General features: G+C 40.1%; 1 protein-coding gene across 2 annotated transcripts; it reads right to left on the bottom strand.

Moving 5' to 3' along the window:
• Positions 1–3155: 3155 nt before the first annotated feature.
• On the bottom strand, positions 3156–17437 carry BHMT2 (betaine--homocysteine S-methyltransferase 2). 2 transcript variants are annotated; one of them, XM_004313861.3, is made up of 8 exons: positions 17405–17437; positions 13550–13682; positions 11605–11696; positions 10429–10620; positions 9018–9165; positions 7766–7948; positions 7276–7504; positions 3156–4085 (listed from the first exon to the last, which is right to left on the bottom strand). In XM_004313861.3, the coding sequence occupies exons 1-8, from the start codon at positions 17435–17437 to the stop codon at positions 4004–4006; spliced, it is 1092 nt and encodes a 363-aa protein (XP_004313909.2). In that variant the 3' UTR covers positions 3156–4003. The 2 variants fall into 2 exon arrangements, with proteins under 2 accessions (XP_004313909.2, XP_073658016.1); XM_073801915.1 differs by lacking the exon at positions 10429–10620.
• Between the last annotated feature and the right edge of the window lie 42 nt (positions 17438–17479).

Here is a 17479-nt window from a genome sequence, read left to right as displayed (position 1 = left end):
CCTTTGGTACCATAAGTTTGTTTTCTATATCTGTGAGCCTATTTCTGCTTTGTAAATAAGTTCATTTGTATCATTCTTTTTTTAGATTCCACATATAAGCAATAGCATATGATATCATAGCATGTATTCCTTTTAATGGCTCCATGGTTTATCATCCTGTACACGTTCCATAAATCACTTAACTAGTATTTCACTGATGGATATTTTGGCAGTGTCCAGACTTATGCTTTTGCACAAATATGAAAATAAGTGTAGGCTACATTCCTAGAAATGACATTGCTCCTCCAAGGGTGTGTGAATTCTAAATTTGGATAGGAATGGCCAAACTGCTTTCCAAATAGCTTGTACAAGTTTACACTTCTACAAAAAGCATATGTACAATAGTGACTTTTCCTTTACACTCTCAACAACACAAGATATTATCATTTTTTTTGTTTTTGTTAATGATAGTTGAAAAAAGGTATCTTCTTGTTTTCACATGCATTTACCTAATTTTGAATGTGTTGCATATCTTTTCCTATATTTAATAGGTTAAGGAAATCTATTTTCTGATTTATAGGTTAGGGAAAATCTCCCTTGGTATTTCAAATGTATGTAAATATTTGTGGCAGGATACTAGCACTCAGATTGCTTTAATCTGTAAATTATTATTATGCATAATAATAATTTACAGATTAAAAAGAAAGAATAAATTATTATTCTTTCTGCCTCTTTTTCCTGCACTGGAAAGATAAAGAGCAAATATTTTCCCTACCTCCAATAAGGGTGCCTTTAGGAAAGTGGACCTCATTTCTCCATTCCTTTTGGTCTAATATCGTGTTATATCAACAGAGCAAGAGGGAAAGAGGTTTTTCAGAAAACTTAAAAGGTTTGGGGCATTGGGGGAAGTGGGGAAGAGACAGTATGAGCTGCACGTGGGCCACAGGAGCTGAGAATTGATCCCCAGACGTTTCCGAAGAAGGGAGAGGACCTGCTGCCTGGGAAGGAAAGAGTCAAGTTGGGCCTGTGGTTCCTTAAGTACCACATTAAGGAATAATGTATCAGTGCTCAGAAGCTGCCTGAACTCCCTGTCAGTGCCTGCAGACTCACTACCCAGCACCTCACATCACCTCTACCAGGCGCCCTGTGCTTCCTGTGGCACCTGACTCACAGCATCATATCCCACAGTGAAAGAGTGATGGTCAAGCAAGGGTGATGATGCTAGTACTGACTCCAAGGCTTTGCTTGGTCCCTAGCTGGGTACATCTCCCTCTCAAAACACCTGTAAGCCCAAGAAAATGGCGTGAAGTTCTGAAGGCCAATCACATAGGAGAGCCCTCCTCACAACATCTACATAGGTGGGAGGATGGTTGAACTAAGACAACTTAAGACCCCTTTACTGGAATAGTGGTTAGTAACCCTCGTTACACATTATTCCCATTTGACTTTGTTTAGAGTATTTTGGGTTTTGTGCACACATTTAATTTTATATGGTGAAATTTATGTTTCTTCTTTTCTTTTATGGTTTTCTCTTATGGACTTATGTTTAAAACTTTGATCAACCTTGAACTTGTTCTAAGAGATCCAACTTTTTCTTCCTAGGTTCCTAGGTTACTTCCAACATTATTAAACAATCAAGCTTTCCTCACTAACCTGAAATACCTCCTTTATCAATCCAGCTTTCCCTTACTGACCTGAAATAATACCCTCTTTATCATACATTAACATTTATACATATACATATATGTTCCACTGAACTTTTTTTAATACAAGTATCCAGTGGCTTTAATTACTATGTTATATATAGTGGTTATCTGGCAAGGCCACACCTTCCTCACTATCTCTCTTTATCTAATTTTCTCATAACCCCTAGAATATACCCCCCACCCCCATGTGCACTTGAGGTTTGCATGTCTATTTCCCCTCAATACTCATGATTTTTCCCCCTTGAGATTATATTACATTTATTAATCAATTTAGAACAACTTTGTATCTTAAAATATTGTCTTTCTCTTTATGAGCATGTGTGTAGATTTATTCGTCTTACTTTGCATCCTCAACTTTCCTTCAATAGCTCTTACACAGTTTTTGTAATATTATTGCTAGATATTTAATCATTTTGCTGAAAAAATAAAATAGATCTTTATTTCCACTATATTTTCAAAATCATTGTCAAGTGTATATAGAGAAGCAATGACTTTTGTATATAAAATTTTTAACCAGTCACTTTACTGAATTCTCCTGTTGTTTGTAAGAGCTTTCCAGATGCTCTTCTTGAGCTTTCTAGCTATATAACCATTTCATCTACATAAAATATAATTTTCACTTTTCCATTATTTTTAATTATCTAAATGTATTTTCTAGTCTTGTCAGACCAAGGCAATAACAGTGGAGGACTGAGAATACTTTTCTGACTTTATTTTGGGGCATAATTATTTTTATTTTATTTATTTATTTTTTGTGGTACGCCGGCCTCTCACTGTTGTGGCCTCTCCCGTTGCGGAACACAGGCTCCGGACGCACGGGCTCAGCGGCCATGGCTCACGGGCCCAGCCGTTCCGCGGCATGTGGGATCTTCTCAGACCAGGACACGAACCCGTGTCCCCTGCATTGGCAGGCAGACTCTCAACCACTGCGCCACCAGGGAAGCCCGGGGCATAATTATTAAATTGGAGTTAGAACCAAATGGTTTGAAATGCTTTTCCCCAATATGTTTTTATTATTATCTATAATAAAATGTGATCCAATTACTATATAAATTTTGAATCTTTCAACCTAGGAAATCTATTTTTTAAGGACTTTATTTGTTACCTGTTTGTCTCTTGGAAGTTTTATCAACTTCCATCTCATCAACATTCTATTCTGAGCATTGCACTTACTAGCCCAAAATGAAACCTGTGTGTTTCATAAATGTAGGTTGTCTCATATATATATATATATATATATATATATATATATATATATATATATATATGATAGAGAGGAGAGAGAGAGAGAGAGAGAGAGAGAGAAGCAAGAGCCTGGAACATAATAAGTAATAAATGCTTGTTGTTATTATTATTCCAAAGAATGTCCATAAAATTTAAAGTATTCAAACACTTTTATAAAAGGTAAATTATTTTTAATTTTATTGTTACAAATTGATACATTGTTTTGAAAAATAGAGAGAAATTGGCATGTAGCAAATAGCTCAAATATAAGTCAAGAAAATATTAGACCAAGATAGATTTGAACTCTGAATTTTCAAAAGGTCTTCCAAAACTGTTTGTCTATTTTTATTTATTTTAAACAATTAAAATAAGTATCTCATTGAGCATCTATTAGTATGCCTGGCACAATGATAAATACTTTAAGGAAAAATATAAGAAGCATATCACATTGTCCTTGTCCATGATAGTTTATAATCTAGCTATTTGTGATTATATAGACACATTTTTAAAATTATGGGACCTAACACCTTTAAGTAAAATCATCTCTGAAAGTAATCACTTTAGAAGGTTATATGATTATTTTTAAAAGTCCTAAAACATTTTTTGCATCTTTTCCTTTGGGATTGCCTTTGGAGTCATTATACAAATCATTTAAGAAAGACAGACTCATTACTTTCATTTTAGTTTAGAATGCTGCTCTATCCTCCTTCTGTACCTAGTTTAGTCTCCGTAATTAATCACTGGGTTTGTTGCTCACAGACTTCGTTATTTTAAAATCTCAAATTCACCCTAACAGACAAGTTTCACTATTCTTGATTCCCTTCAAAAGCATGTCCTGCAGCATTACTGGACAGTAAGTACCTGGAGGACGAGAAGCCTTTCGCATCAGCTTTGCATCTCCCTCAGCATCTTGCTCGGAGCTTAGGCACAGCAGGAATGCAATACACATCCTATGTTGAACTGACAGCACATTAGCTGTTCAGCAGCTGGAGACATCTGGGTGGCCTGAGGATAGAGGCGAGGAAGTGTTCCAGATGGGGCTTGAGGGGAATTTCTTTCCATTCTGCTATTTCAGTGTTTTCTTTCATTACTCCTTAGGCGTCTGGCTTTGACAATGAAGGACAGAAAGGTCTGCCTGAAGCTGGCAGCAGGTTCTCCCAATACTCCCTTCTAGCCCTGTGTTTTAAAAAAATATATAGTTAGTCAATTAAAAGATTCATGTCTATTTTATAAGTCCAATACTTTATATAGATATTGGCTAAATACTCATAAGTTTGGTGGATGATCAGGCTAAAGTAGAATTTCAGTTTCAACATTCAGACAGAAAAACTGTGCCCATATCCATTAATTCCAGGAGTCTTTCTACATTTCTATCCTCAATAACAATCACTGGGTTTCATACCACCTTTCAGAAAAAGACAACATGTTTGAATTTTACATGTTTTTGTGAATTATATTCATTCGGAAATTTCTAGCAGGGTCCTTCTAGCTCTACTCAATATTTTAACATAATGACAAGTATATGAAACCAGTTTTAAACGTAATGAGACAAAGTATAATTCTTCAAAAAGTAACCAAAAACAGAATACAAATTAATTTGTCAGTATTTGTGCTTTGTTTTTAGACAAAGAAAGAACACAAAGGTTCCTGGTCACAGACCTTTGTGTTAAATGTATTTTTATAGTTTTTTCCATTTTACCTATGAAACATTGAATAAACCAATATTTTTGGATGCTGAAAATGTCAGAAATCTGGAGTGTCTACAGGTTTCTGGATAATCACAAATTTTTGTGAACATCAGTATGTTTGGGAGTTTAGGGTACAAGGAATGTCTGGCTTTATTCTATAGAATAATGTTTTATTTGAAATTGCTAATGAATTTTAAGGATTCCTAGACAGTGTTTATTAAAAAAAGCCATTTCTCACTTATCTGAACTATTTAAATCATCATCAAAGTATACTTTCCTCACCTTTTAATTATATTTCTTTCTTTAAAGTAATTTAATTAGTTAACTTATTTTTTGGCTGCGTTGGGTCTTCGTTGCTGTGTGCGGGCTTTCTCTAGTTGCGGTGAGCAGGGGCTACACTTTGTTGCGGTACTCAGGCTTCTCATTGTGGTGGCTTCCCTTGTTGTGCAGCACAGGCTCTAGGTGCGCAGGCTCAGTAGTTGCAGCAGACGGGCCCTAGAGCGCGTAGGCTCAGTAGTTGTGGTGCACAGGCTTAGTTGCTCTGCGGCATGTGGGATCTTCCCAGACCAGGGATTGAACTTGTGTCCCCTGCATTGGCAGGAGGATTCTTAACCACCAGGCCACCAGGGAAGTCCCTATATTTCTATTTAGTACTTTTTTTTCTAAGCATGAGACCTATAAAAAAAATCTTCCTGGATAAATATCCATACCTCCCCGAAGAAATGTTTGCCTAAACGATTTCTTGCCTACTTCTACAATCGAAATTAATTTACATTAGGAACGTTGTCCTAAATGTTCAAAAATGAAGACTGTTCTAAATTCTACTGAAATGGATAAAGAAGTACAAAATGGATTAAAGACATAACAGCTCTGATTAGAGAAGAGCAGAAATTGTGGTTAGTTTCTAAAAGATGGAAAAGATTGACAGGTGAGAGAGAGAGAATGATTCAAAACAGAACAGTAATTCAAGGAGCCCCCAGAAAAATATCTTCAATAATAAAGTGATTGTAACAAACAGTATAATTTAGATACTGGAAGACCTTAGAGAAGGTGAAGGTCTATTATTCTTCTTTCAACAATAAAAAAGAAAGTTAATTAGAAATTCCTATAAAACCAAACATTGTACAAAGAAAGTCCAACTATGAAGCAAATTAAAGTATGGCCTGAGTTTGGACTATGGATGAAATCTAAGAGGAGAGAATCAATTTGACCTTGATGCTTGGAACGTTCTCTCACAAGGGGCTCAGGTTTTGTAAAATAGGTTTATTTCTCCTTCTCTTGGTTCTGCAGTGAATAATGTTTAGAAAATAGTGATCAGGGTACCAGGATATTAGATTGGAAATTTTATTGGTGGCACAAGATACGATAGATATCAGGTATTAAAGCAAGACAGACACTCTGCAGAAGTTTCACAGTAGTTGCCTAAGAGCCAGTCAGATGACTCACTTGACTCTACACTGGAAAATCTAGATCACAGAGACCAATGGGTCAGCTACTTTGTGAGTGAAGATAGTGTGGTTAAATTGGGATCAGACCACACTCTCAGTTTGTCTCCTTAAAGGAAAGATGAAAAGTCTTCTAGCTAGTTTTGAGCCTAATAGGAGAGAGGGAGCCAGCCTGGACATATTTAAAATCAGGCTCAAGAGAAACACCAGGAAGGAAAATGAGACTCCCCAAAATAGTGTATATCTATAGTGACGTGCTGAGAAAGTTGGGATCTGAGGGCAAAGCAGAGAAAAATTTTCAGAGAAAAATGCAATGCCTGTGGCATGAGAAATACAGACAAAAGTTTCCAGTGGCAGCCTCTGAAGAACTGTAAATACACTCATGAGGATCTGCCAGGCCCAGAGAATGTGGTCTTCCTAATAGGGTATCAACTAAGCAATACAAGTTTACTCCCTTTTCCATCTGCTCTCCTCTCTCTTTGAATCTGAAGAGGTCAGAAACCATGATTAGCAATATGGGAAGGGAGGGTTGAAAGCATAAGACAGAGAAAGAGAAGGATCAGACTGGCCTTCCCTGGTTTCCTGAATATTGAAATCTCCTGCTGGAAAAAATGAGGTTTTCAGTTTGAAACATGTTCCAAGTCTTGATTTCACAAGGAATTGAACACTTAATTACTGAATTGCCACTGTGTTTGCTTATACTGTGCTTGGTTATAAACCTTGATGATGTAAAAGTAGTTGTATACCTTAAAGAAACCAAGAGGTAGATGAGGGAGGAAAAGTAGAGGGAAATGGAGGAAGGCAATTCTTATTTTACAGAGAGTGGAATCGAGAGATACTGCCTCATATTGATGGATTAAAAAACAAGTAGTTAAATATGAAATTCAAACTTGTAAAGATCGCCAACAGAACAAGCAAAAATGTAATAAGTCAAATTTGTGAAAAGGAGATCAGGGAAAGGGGGAAGATTATGTGATTTAAATCCCTCAGCTTTCATAAAGGGTAATTACCACTTAAAATTGATAAAACAAGAAATAGAGAAATAAGACTTCAAAACATAAATGGCAAACAGGTTACCCCTGGAATGGGATGGGTGTCAGAAATGGGCGGCTTTTACCTTTCATTTTGTATACTTCTACACTTTTGAATTTGTATTACCATGTGCATGCATAATGCTAACAATCAATAAAATGAGATTAGAGGAAAACAGTAAGTTAATTAAAAAATTCCTACCTGGCTCTAATCCAGGGTTTGGTGTGTGTGTTGAGACCACTTCCCCAGCTGCCATGTTTGTCAGAAGACGGAGGCAAAAATCCCCTTTCCGGGGCCAGCTCCTCTGCAATCGCCCTGATGTGGTAGGGCTCAAATCCACAGCACCCACCTATGTACCTGACCCCCAGGTTGTAGGCCTCTCTGGCATATTTTTGAATATCCCATCTGGTTGCAACTCTGGGCTCCAGTGCTGTAATACAACAGTTACGGCACTTCTGTTACCATCTCTATATTCAGACCATCGATGCTCAAGGTGTATTTTCTTTTTTCAATGAAGAAACTATAAATTTTAGAGTATGAATTCCTCAGATAGCTAATTTTTGGTTAACACTGAAAGTCTTTGTCTTATACAGTCTCGTATCATAAGTCTGTACTGTAGTTGTTCATTATAGCCATTTCCGTTTTGTCACAACAAGAAACCACAAGGTTTCTAATATGTGCCTGAGCTTACCGAAGGGATATTCGGGGAGATCCACAAACCCTCCTTTGCCACAGTCAGGCATGTGGAACCCCAGGGGCTGCACCATCAAGTGTGCTTTCAGCCCTGAAGCCCATAGGCCTTCCTTCATGAGTCTCATTGTCTTCAGGCTGGTGCAGGGCCCAAATCGGCAGTTCACACCAACGATTGAAGCCCCTATGCAAAGAAATACATTTATTTACTTGTTTCAAAATGTATTTACTTGTTTATTTTTAAAAATTGAAGTATAGTTGATTTACAATGTTGCGTTAGTTTCAGATGTACAGTCAAGTGATTCAGTTATACGTATATACTTTTTCAGATTCTTTTTCATTATAGGTTACTACAAGATATTGAATATAGTTCCCTGTGCTATACAGTAGGTCCTTGTTGTTTATCTATTTTATATATAGGAGTGTGTATCTTTTAATCCCAAACTCCTAATTTTCCCCTCCCCCCACCCCCTGTTTCCCTTTGGGAACCATAAGTTTGTTTTCTGTGTCTATTTCTGTTTGGTAAATAAGTTCATTTGTATCATTTTATTAGATTCCACATATAAGTGATATGATATTTGTCTTTCTCTGTCTGACTTTGTTTCTATACACTAACAACAAAACATCAGAAAAAGAAATTAAGGAAACAATCGCATTTACCATTGCATCAAAAAGAATAAAATACCTAGGAATAAACCCACCTAAGGAGGCAAAAGACCTGTACTCCAAAAACTATAAGACACTGATGAAAGAAATTGAAGACAACACAGATGGAAAGATATACAATGTTCTTGGATTGGAAGAATCAATATTTTTAAATGACCATACTACCCAAGGCAATCTATAGATTCAGTGCAATCCCTACCAAATTACCAATGGCATTTTTCAGAGAACTAGAACAAATAATTTTAAAATTTGTATGAAAACACAAAAGACCCTGAATAGCCAAAACAATCTTGAGAAAGAGGAACAGAGCTGAAGGAATCATGCTCCCTGACTTTAGACTATACCACAAAGCTACAGTCATAAAACCAGTATAGTACTGGCACAAAAACAGACATAAAGATCTTTATTTTCTTTTTTAATAGTTGGAAGGTGTCTTAGAAATTAGCTGTCCCCCTCCACCTCCTAAGTTTTACAGATAAGGAGATAGATTCCAATTAATGTTTTTATTTCCAAACTGCTCTCCCAATGTTAAGAAACATTTCATAAACAATAACTGAACTGCTTATTACATCATGGGTCCACATTACCTGCCTTCACCAGCTTCACAGCACATTCTCCAGGTGTTACACCATGCATGTCTCCCTCTGGGCCTATGCACATGGTGGCTGCCACGGGTTTTCTGGCTTCTTTTAAGACTTCCACAGCCCACACAGCTTCTTCAGCATGTTCAAAATACTAAGAGAAATTTCATGTTCTTCTATTGGTCCAAATATAAAGCAGATTTTGAGTGGTAGACCGCAAATATTACAAGAACAGTTATAAAAATTACCAAATATATGTGATAAAATGCGCTAAGAAATGTGTCTCTATCAGACTGACTACAGAATACTTTTCTGAGTAAATATTTTAATTCCTTTAACAATAACATATAGGTTTTCATTCAGATATCATACTAAAAAAGGTTTTAAAGTAACTAAGTATTTAAAATCATACTTTTGAAGGAACAAAAGTTTTGCTAATAAATTTTGGACTCATTTTTTATGGAACTTGGGTGATCTCGGCAGAATAATTGTTTATCATGCTTTACAATTCAAAATACTTTTATATTCACTTCTAGTTCGATATTCTAAAGTGCTCCATAAAGTAAGAAGGGAAGTATGATTAGTTCCCCAGATGAGAACATCGAGGCATAGAGAAGGGAGATGTAGCTACTGAGTGTCTTTGCCAATGGTAGACAGGACACCTTGTCTGGTAAACCCAGGCCATTTGCAGGGGTGCTTCCCAAGAAACCCCATAAGTGCCACAATTGAAAAGCTGAACTTAATTTAAGTAAGTGGAGAAAAGCTAGCAGAAATCTCCCTGTTTCTTCCTTTTTGACTTAGATTCTGCAGAAGCAGTGTGTGAGGAATGGCAGAGAAAGTCAAAAGAGAGGTTCTTAAAAAACAAACTTGTGTTCTCATCCATCTGGAGAACATAAAGGGCAGAGTTTGTGTTCATTTCTGTAGATGATTTTTTTCCTGGTGGGTTAGCCAGGCTTGGGTAGCCCTAAGCCTTGGGAAGGTTGATGTAGCAAGGTTTTCAGTAAGTTCAGTAGGGCGATTGGGGAACTAGCAGTTGGGAGGCTATTGTCCTTGTTGGGGGTGAAGAGCTGGGTTGAGGCCTTGACTCTAGATGGTAGCAATCATGATGGGAAATAGGGAGATGGGAGAAAGAGGATATTCCGGGCCTTCATATCCAGTCAGTGACAACGCTTATTGATTCTAACTTCAAAATATCGCTCAGATGTTATAGCTTTAGTGAAAGCAGAGAGATGGGAGTGAGCAAGGCAGGGATGGAGGAGGGCAGGGAAACTACTACTTGGCACTGAGTGTTAATGGTGAGGCCTGAGCAACCGCCTACCCTCTAGGCTTTACTCCCAGACAGCCTCTATCCTCGCCGCCCCCCCCCCCCCACCCCGCACAGCTCCTTCCAGCCCTGCCCCTTTAACGCTAGGCTTACCTCTGCAATCAGGAAGTCCACATTTTTCCTGGTAAAAACCTCTAGCTGTTGTCGAAAAAGTTTTTTAATTCTAGCTTCATCCTTGTGGTGTTTGTACAATGATGTCTGGCAGATCCCCCCTGCTACCAAAGCATCACCTTTGTTGGCTACTTCTCTGGCAAGGTCACAGGCAGCGGTGTTTACAGCTTCCCACTGAGGTTAGACAGCAAGAGTACACATGGTGAGCCTGGCATTTTAAAGGTGAGATATAATAGATATCGAAGGGGGCAATGAGCAAGTAGCATGAGCACAAGTCACTGGTTTAAACTGCAATTCGAGAAGACCAGCAGAGTTGGGTATCATCTCTATTCCCAGTGAGCTTGTATGTTCATATTGTACTTACCACACTGGATTTTAGTAAATGCTCATTTGTTTGTCTCCCATACTTGACTGTGAGCCACTTCAGAATAGTGTCTATGCCTTTGTATCATCTCTGTATCTAGCATAGAGAATGGACTATAACAGGTACTCAATAAATGTTGGTTGGTTGAATGAATAAATGGGCATTAGCGTTGACAAGTATTAATACTTTATATTTGCAGAATATCTCACAATACTTCCACATCCTTACCCACTTTTCTCAACAACCCTATGCATGTAAGTAAGCATCAGTTATCTCCATTTGGCAGAGTAAACCAGTTCTCCATGTCTTTAAGTGTCTAACACAAAGTCACACAACCAATAGGTGGCAAAGTTGGGTATAAAACCCAATTCTCCTCATTCCTAGGCTAGTGCTGTGTTTCCCTAGGACCGCCCTGTCTCAACATGGACAAGTCAGAAGAGAAGAATGTGAAATTAGAAGGTAACAAGAGCATCTATAAAGTGTTCTTTCCCTACAAAAACATATCACAGAAGGATGGTCATGCCCTTCTAATGGCATATTTTCTCCCAGTCCTACCCCCTCCCCTAGATAAAGAGACAGAAAATGCTCATTTATTTAGTACCTATATGTTTACATCATGATTAATTACTGGATAGATATTTTATGTGGAGGAAAAAAATATTTTATTATTTTTTGTAATAAAGTGTAGTAACACATCAGGTCAAGTCCATGGATTCCCATCAAGAGGTTATTTTTATTATAGATGATCCCTCTCCCCGCCCCTCCCCACTCCCACCTGCCCCATTATCGTTTACCTGACTTTCCATTTTGTCCTCACTGGCAGAAAAGGTGAAAGTCTGCATGACATTTGATCCCGCTCTCAAGAATTCCATGTGAAGCTGACGAACTACAAAGGAGTTGTTTTTTCCATTGAAATTAAAAAAGTAAAAATCACAGAAGCTATCATTTTCAGCGGCAGCTCATCCACTCACACCTCTTTCAATCATACACAATTTCAAACCTGGTACTTATAAAGAAATTCAGATTCAGGTCAGCAGAATTTAGGGGCAAGGCAGAGTCCATACCAAATGGGGCCTGTTTAGAGTAGCCTCATGTTGACCTGCCAGTGGGCCCCATGGCCTGGTGCAGTCACATGCAGACACTAAGGCCCAGTTGGCCAACTGTCCCTTGGTCTCTTGGTCTAGAGAGGGTTTATTCATTTGCCGGTGTCATGAAGGATGTAGCTCGTCTACTTACAGTCAGCACTGGGGGGCCCTCAAAGTAGGAGGACGGAATTCTCACAGTGGGCAGAATGCATATGGGTGGCGCCCCTATCAAGTGTACTCAATAGCAAGCAGCTGGGGAAACGCAGTCAGGGAGCTTTCCTTGGCCCATCAGAAACTCCTTCCTCTCTCTCCCTTCATCTCCTCCCCAACTCAGTCTTTATCCTTGCTATTTCAACACTTTCTTCCTGGTTGAGCAAAGAAGATTTTCTAAAATTAAGAATGAGTTCTTCTTGGGTCAGGTGAAATCTTCCTGCTAACACCAGAAAGACAAAACTCTGTCCTACCATATAACTCTGGGTGTCTGATGAAACAGTAATCATGGCCATTGGGTACTTATATGGGCATTTCATGTGGGTTAGTTCACAAGTCCTCACAACCAGCCCACGTCATGCCCCCATGTGACAGATGAAGAAACTGATCCTCAGAGGTCAAATGACTTGTTCAAGGTCACTCAGCTGGTCAGTAGAAGGACCTAGACATGACCCCATGTTTGTCTGATACACTGTGTATATATGAAGAAAATCAGAGTGAATCAAAAGTTCCATTCCCAGCTTGTATCCCGTTTCACCCATATCTTCTTTGGCTTTATTTCCCACTTTCATTTAGAACAGCAAATCTATATTTGCTATATATATCTATATTTGCTATATATATATTTGCAAATCTATATTTGCTATTTGTCTATATTCTCTTAAGCTGGTGGTTACCATTAATCGTCCCTACCAAATGTACTGTTTTAATATCGTATGCAAATTAGCCAGAAGGGTGAATCTGAAGCAATAACAGTTTTACTATGTTAAGGAAACTCTTGAATATACAAGGTAAATATTCATGGAACAAATATTGGTATGTATATTTTAGCACTCCCTGAATATGAAGATGCAAGTGTGTGTGTGTGTGTGTGTGTGTGTGTGTGTGTGTGTGTAGAGGAGGGAAGGAAGGAGAGAGAAGCCCTTTCTTCAGCTCGTGTACTGCCACTGTCTCCACATCTTGGCAGTTTGGGCAAGTGAATCAGTCCCTAGAAAATGCTCACGGAACTTCCCTGGTGGCGCAGTGGTTAAGAATCCATCTGCCAATGCAGGGGTCACGGGTTCAATCCCTGGTCTGGGAAGATCCCACATGCCGAGGAGCAACAAAGCCCATGAGCCACAACTACTGAGCCCACGAGCCACAACTACTCAGCCCGCATGCCACAACTACTGAAGCCTGCGCACCTAGAGCCCGTGCTCTGCGACAAGAGAAGCCACCACAATGAGAAGCCCGCGCACCACAACAAAGAGTAGCCCCTGCTCACCGCAACTAGAGAAAGCCCGCACGCAGCAAAGACCCAGTGCAGACAAAAATAAATAAATAACTAAAATAAATAAATCTATTTAAAAAAGAAAGAAAATGCTCGCTTTTATTTATCTTCTCTCAGTCAGATTTAAGCAAAATGTCACCCAGATAAACACTCAGGGGTGATGCTGGCACCGACCTGCACTTGGATGTTCTACTACGGCTTCTGAAGTCCAGAGCCCGGCCTTCACGTAGCCCCTCTTCTCCAGAGTTATGAGAAAGCTGCCGTCTCCAACCACAACCTCCCCACTATCCAGACGTTCCAAAATGCCCTGAAGAAGAAAAAGAAAAATCACCTAAGACCCCTCTTTTTTTTTTCCTAAAAGCAGTTTCTAATTTTAGGAAAGGTGGTACAATGCTCTCACAGCTCCAGTTCTGTCAAAATCATCTGTGCCTAATAGTATTTCAGAAAGATTGAGAATACTCTATTATTGGACAATCCAGGTACTTGTTTTGTGCAAAGTTCTGTGACTATTTTTTCTCAAATACAATTTAATCTGAGTCAAACTGTAGTTAAAGTGCTGATTCCATGATGGTTATTTTGGTTTTTCAAGATGTTTGTGGCAGACACTGCTAGTCACCTAATGTGCATTTTTTTTCTCCTCTTCTTTGCTAATATATTTTGTTTGGGGAGACAATGTCCCCAACTGAAAAAAAAAAAAAATCCTCAGGCTCCTTTGCTGAGTGGGGTGGCCATGTGACACAGTGTTGGCCAATGGGAAATAAGTGAAAGTCTGCTGAAGATTTCTAGAAAAGTTTTGCTTTCCTGATACAGATGCCCACTCCCTTCCCTCTTGTCCCCTTTTCTCTGTCCTGTGTGGAATGTCAGCTTAAGCCCTGGAGGTATAGCCATCATCTTGCAGCCATGCCACTGAAAGGCACACGCAGGCTGACAACTGCAGCCTGGTGTCTTAATGACATCTTGGAGTAGCTGCAGAGGCCGTGGACGGTGACCGTCCGCTAGACCTCTCGTTAGGTGAGAAAAATAAACCTCTTTTGTGTGTGAACCACTGGACATAATCCTATTGGACACAACATTTTATAATTATACTCTACATTTTCCAGCATGTTCACGGACACATTATCATTTGGTACTCTTAACAACTTTGGGAGCTAGGCAAGGCAGATAGTTTTTTTTTTTTTCTTTTCTTTTTTTTTTTTTTAAGGCAGATAGTTTTTATTCCCACTTTATAGATGAGGAAACTGAGGTTCAGAGAGGCTAAGTGACTTGCTCAAGATCATAGAGCTCAGTAAGTGAAAAAGCAGACATCAGACCTTCTAAATTCCTAACCTAGTCTCTATTTACCACCTTTCGAGTCAGCCCACCCATAATCTGAATATAAGGTTGCATCCAGAGCAGTTATCCAAAGCTATGGTTTCCATTGTCTACAAAGAGCTTCCCCAGATACCTGAATGGCTCGCCCTCTGATTTTCTTCAGGTCTTTGGTCAAGTGTCATTTTTTCAGAGAGAACTTCCCTGCGATTTATAAAAACTGCAAACACCCCCATGGGGATCCCTATCCCTCTTGTATAGACTGCATTCGTTGAAGATACAGCCTTTTGTTGAAAATACCAGCCAGTTCCTCTCAGCCCTGCCTACAGCTGGACACAGAGCAGTGCATGAATGGGGGAGGAAAGGTTCCCACTGCCCCTTCTAACCAGTCATATCTGCAGCCCAGGAAGGTACATTGGAAGCGGTTGCCCTGAGGCTAAGTACCAGGCCACTATCTCCACCACATGTCCATTCTCCTGTGGAGGGAAGTGGAATGGAGCCCAGCTCTGCTAACCAGAGCTGTAAGATGCTTGAGGCTCTGTCACCTCATACAGCACCTAACAAAGAGTAGGCCCTTAATAAAATATGCCAAGAGTTAGCAGACGGACAGGACGGTTTTGAAAATGGCGCATACCTCACATATGCTATAAGCTTGGTCCTGACAAGGAGGAAAAAGATGATACTCTTTAATAGAAAATTAGCTAGGATTTTAAGAAAATGACAGTGCAAATTTTGACTGTTGCCTTCATGATACCAAGTAAATGTAAGGCATTTTGATCTGTTATCTGGATGTTTGTCCAACATTTAAAATTTTGCCAGTTTTCTAAACAGCCATTAGCAAAATAACTAAACTATCAATATTTGAATTCAGAGCATCTTTTAGCCCCTCCTTCACCGCTAGACTTACCACCTCAGTTAACTGCTACACCTGTATGATCTAAAGCCAGCTCTAGAATGACAGGACTGTGTAAAATAAAGAGCACTGGAAATTATTTGCAGCATATTTATATTTTCATTCCATCTTCCCTTTCAGTGTGGCAGTGACTCTGCCTTGGATCTGATGGTGATCTCTGAGAGGAGTTTATGCCCTCTTTTTGCAGATAACAGTATCTAGACCTCTTGGATTTAAGATCTGGCTTCGGGGCACCTCTATTCATACACAGAGGAGTAGACCAACTTCACCCTACGGCAGGAAGCTGCCAGAGGTCTATCTGCCTGAAATTGCCACCAGGACTGCTCTTTTGGATTAAAGAAGCAATTGGAGGTGTCCTCTGTAGCAGTTAAATGAATTCTTAAAATGCACCTGTTAGCTGAGCAGAGAGGTGAGGTTAGCTCTGCCCCACTAACATCTTAACTCCCAGGTACACATTAACATGGATTCTCATATGATAATCTTGGTGTTGCAAAGAGCAGAGGCCAGGAAAAATAGGACAGGGACAGCATATTTTTAAAAAACTTAAAAAAAAAATGAACTGTAAAAGTGAACATAGTATTAGAAAAAGTTCAGAGAAAGAAGTCAGCACAATGTTCTTTGCTTCTTTTTCTTTTTATCATGCTCATTTGCTTCAATGCCCATGTTTTACCTTTATAATCAGAAAAACATAACCAGAATATGTTTTTTTGTTAAGTTTTTTAAACCTATATTCCACATCTTATGGAACTACTACCATTATTGTGTCCTTCCTTACAGTGTGTGTATAAATATTTTTATGTAGTTGGGATCAGTCTGTGATATATCTCCTTTTGTAACTTAACATTGCAAAGCACTTTGCCTGTTCCCATACTTAGCTTTTTAATTGGCTGCCTAATAACTTATTAAACGGATGTACTTTATTTACGGAGCCCACTATTGCAGGGCATCTTGGTTGTTCCTATCTTTTTAGTATTACTAAGTAAAACGGTGGTGCACATCCCCCCTTCCTTCCCCACCCTCTCTTCTGAATTAGGGAGCACGGATGGGTTGCCTCGAGGAGTTTGGAGATGTCCCGCGTCCAAGTTCATGCCCTTTTCCTAATTTTGTTTTGTCACCCCTTCTCCCCACCACACACACATCCAGCGCAAAAATGGGAGAACAGGGCGACAGCTGGCGAGCAGATCGGGAAAGGGGAGCCCAGAGACCCAGACTACGGCGTGAGATGAGGCGGAGGCCCCACCCCCGGCTCCGCGCACCCCACCCTCCATCCCCGCCGCGGGTCTGGGGGTGTCCATGCCCGGGACCGGTTTCAGGCCAGTCCGAGGCTTGGGAGACCAGGCAACGGCCCTTCCCAAACACACGAGGGGCGCGAGCACTGGGGCCATTGAGTCGAAGAGCTGTAGGTGCGGGCGGGCGGAGGGCAGGAAATGTGAGCGCGGCCTGAGTCCGATGGCTGGACTTCAAACCCCTGCTCCACCTGGACTAGATCGGTGACCCTGAGCTAGGGTCTCGGACTCTGAGCCTCAGTTTCCTCACCTGTAAAATGGGAATAAACGTGAAGAGGAGATAATTTGCATGAAGCACTCGCGCAGTGCAGGGCAGCGAGTCAAGGCTCCATAAATGCTACCCAATATTGTTATCTCATCCTGACACCTAGGCACTACCGTCGTCCAGGCGATTCGCGAGCGGGTAAACCGAGGCTCAGAGCCGTCCAGGTGCCTCGCCCAGACCGCAGAGCTTGATTAGGGGCTGAGGTGAAGCCCCGCGGCCAGGAGGGCTGAGTACCTCCCGGTTTCCCCGAAACTCACCTTCTTGGCTCCGGGGCTTCCGGCCAGCGCCATCGCGGAGCGGCTGTGGCGGGCGCTGAGTGGCGGGCAGCGCAC

The sequence above is a fragment of the Tursiops truncatus genome, chromosome 3 (assembly GCF_011762595.2).
Source record: "Tursiops truncatus isolate mTurTru1 chromosome 3, mTurTru1.mat.Y, whole genome shotgun sequence".
Lineage (NCBI taxonomy): Eukaryota > Metazoa > Chordata > Mammalia > Artiodactyla > Delphinidae > Tursiops > Tursiops truncatus.
This window is presented reverse-complemented; position numbering and strand designations above follow the sequence as displayed.

Coding starts and splice junctions, on each gene's coding strand:
- BHMT2 (XM_004313861.3), bottom strand. CDS start 17,437: ATGGCGCTGGCCGGAAGCCCCGGAGCCAAGAAG. Junction 13,683..17,404: donor GAAGCCCCGGAGCCAAGAAG/GTGAGTTTCGGG, acceptor TTTCTTCTTCAG/GGCATTTTGGAACGTCTGGA. Junction 7,505..7,765: donor TCTCCCCGAATATCCCTTCG/GTAAGCTCAGGC, acceptor GTTGTATTACAG/CACTGGAGCCCAGAGTTGCA.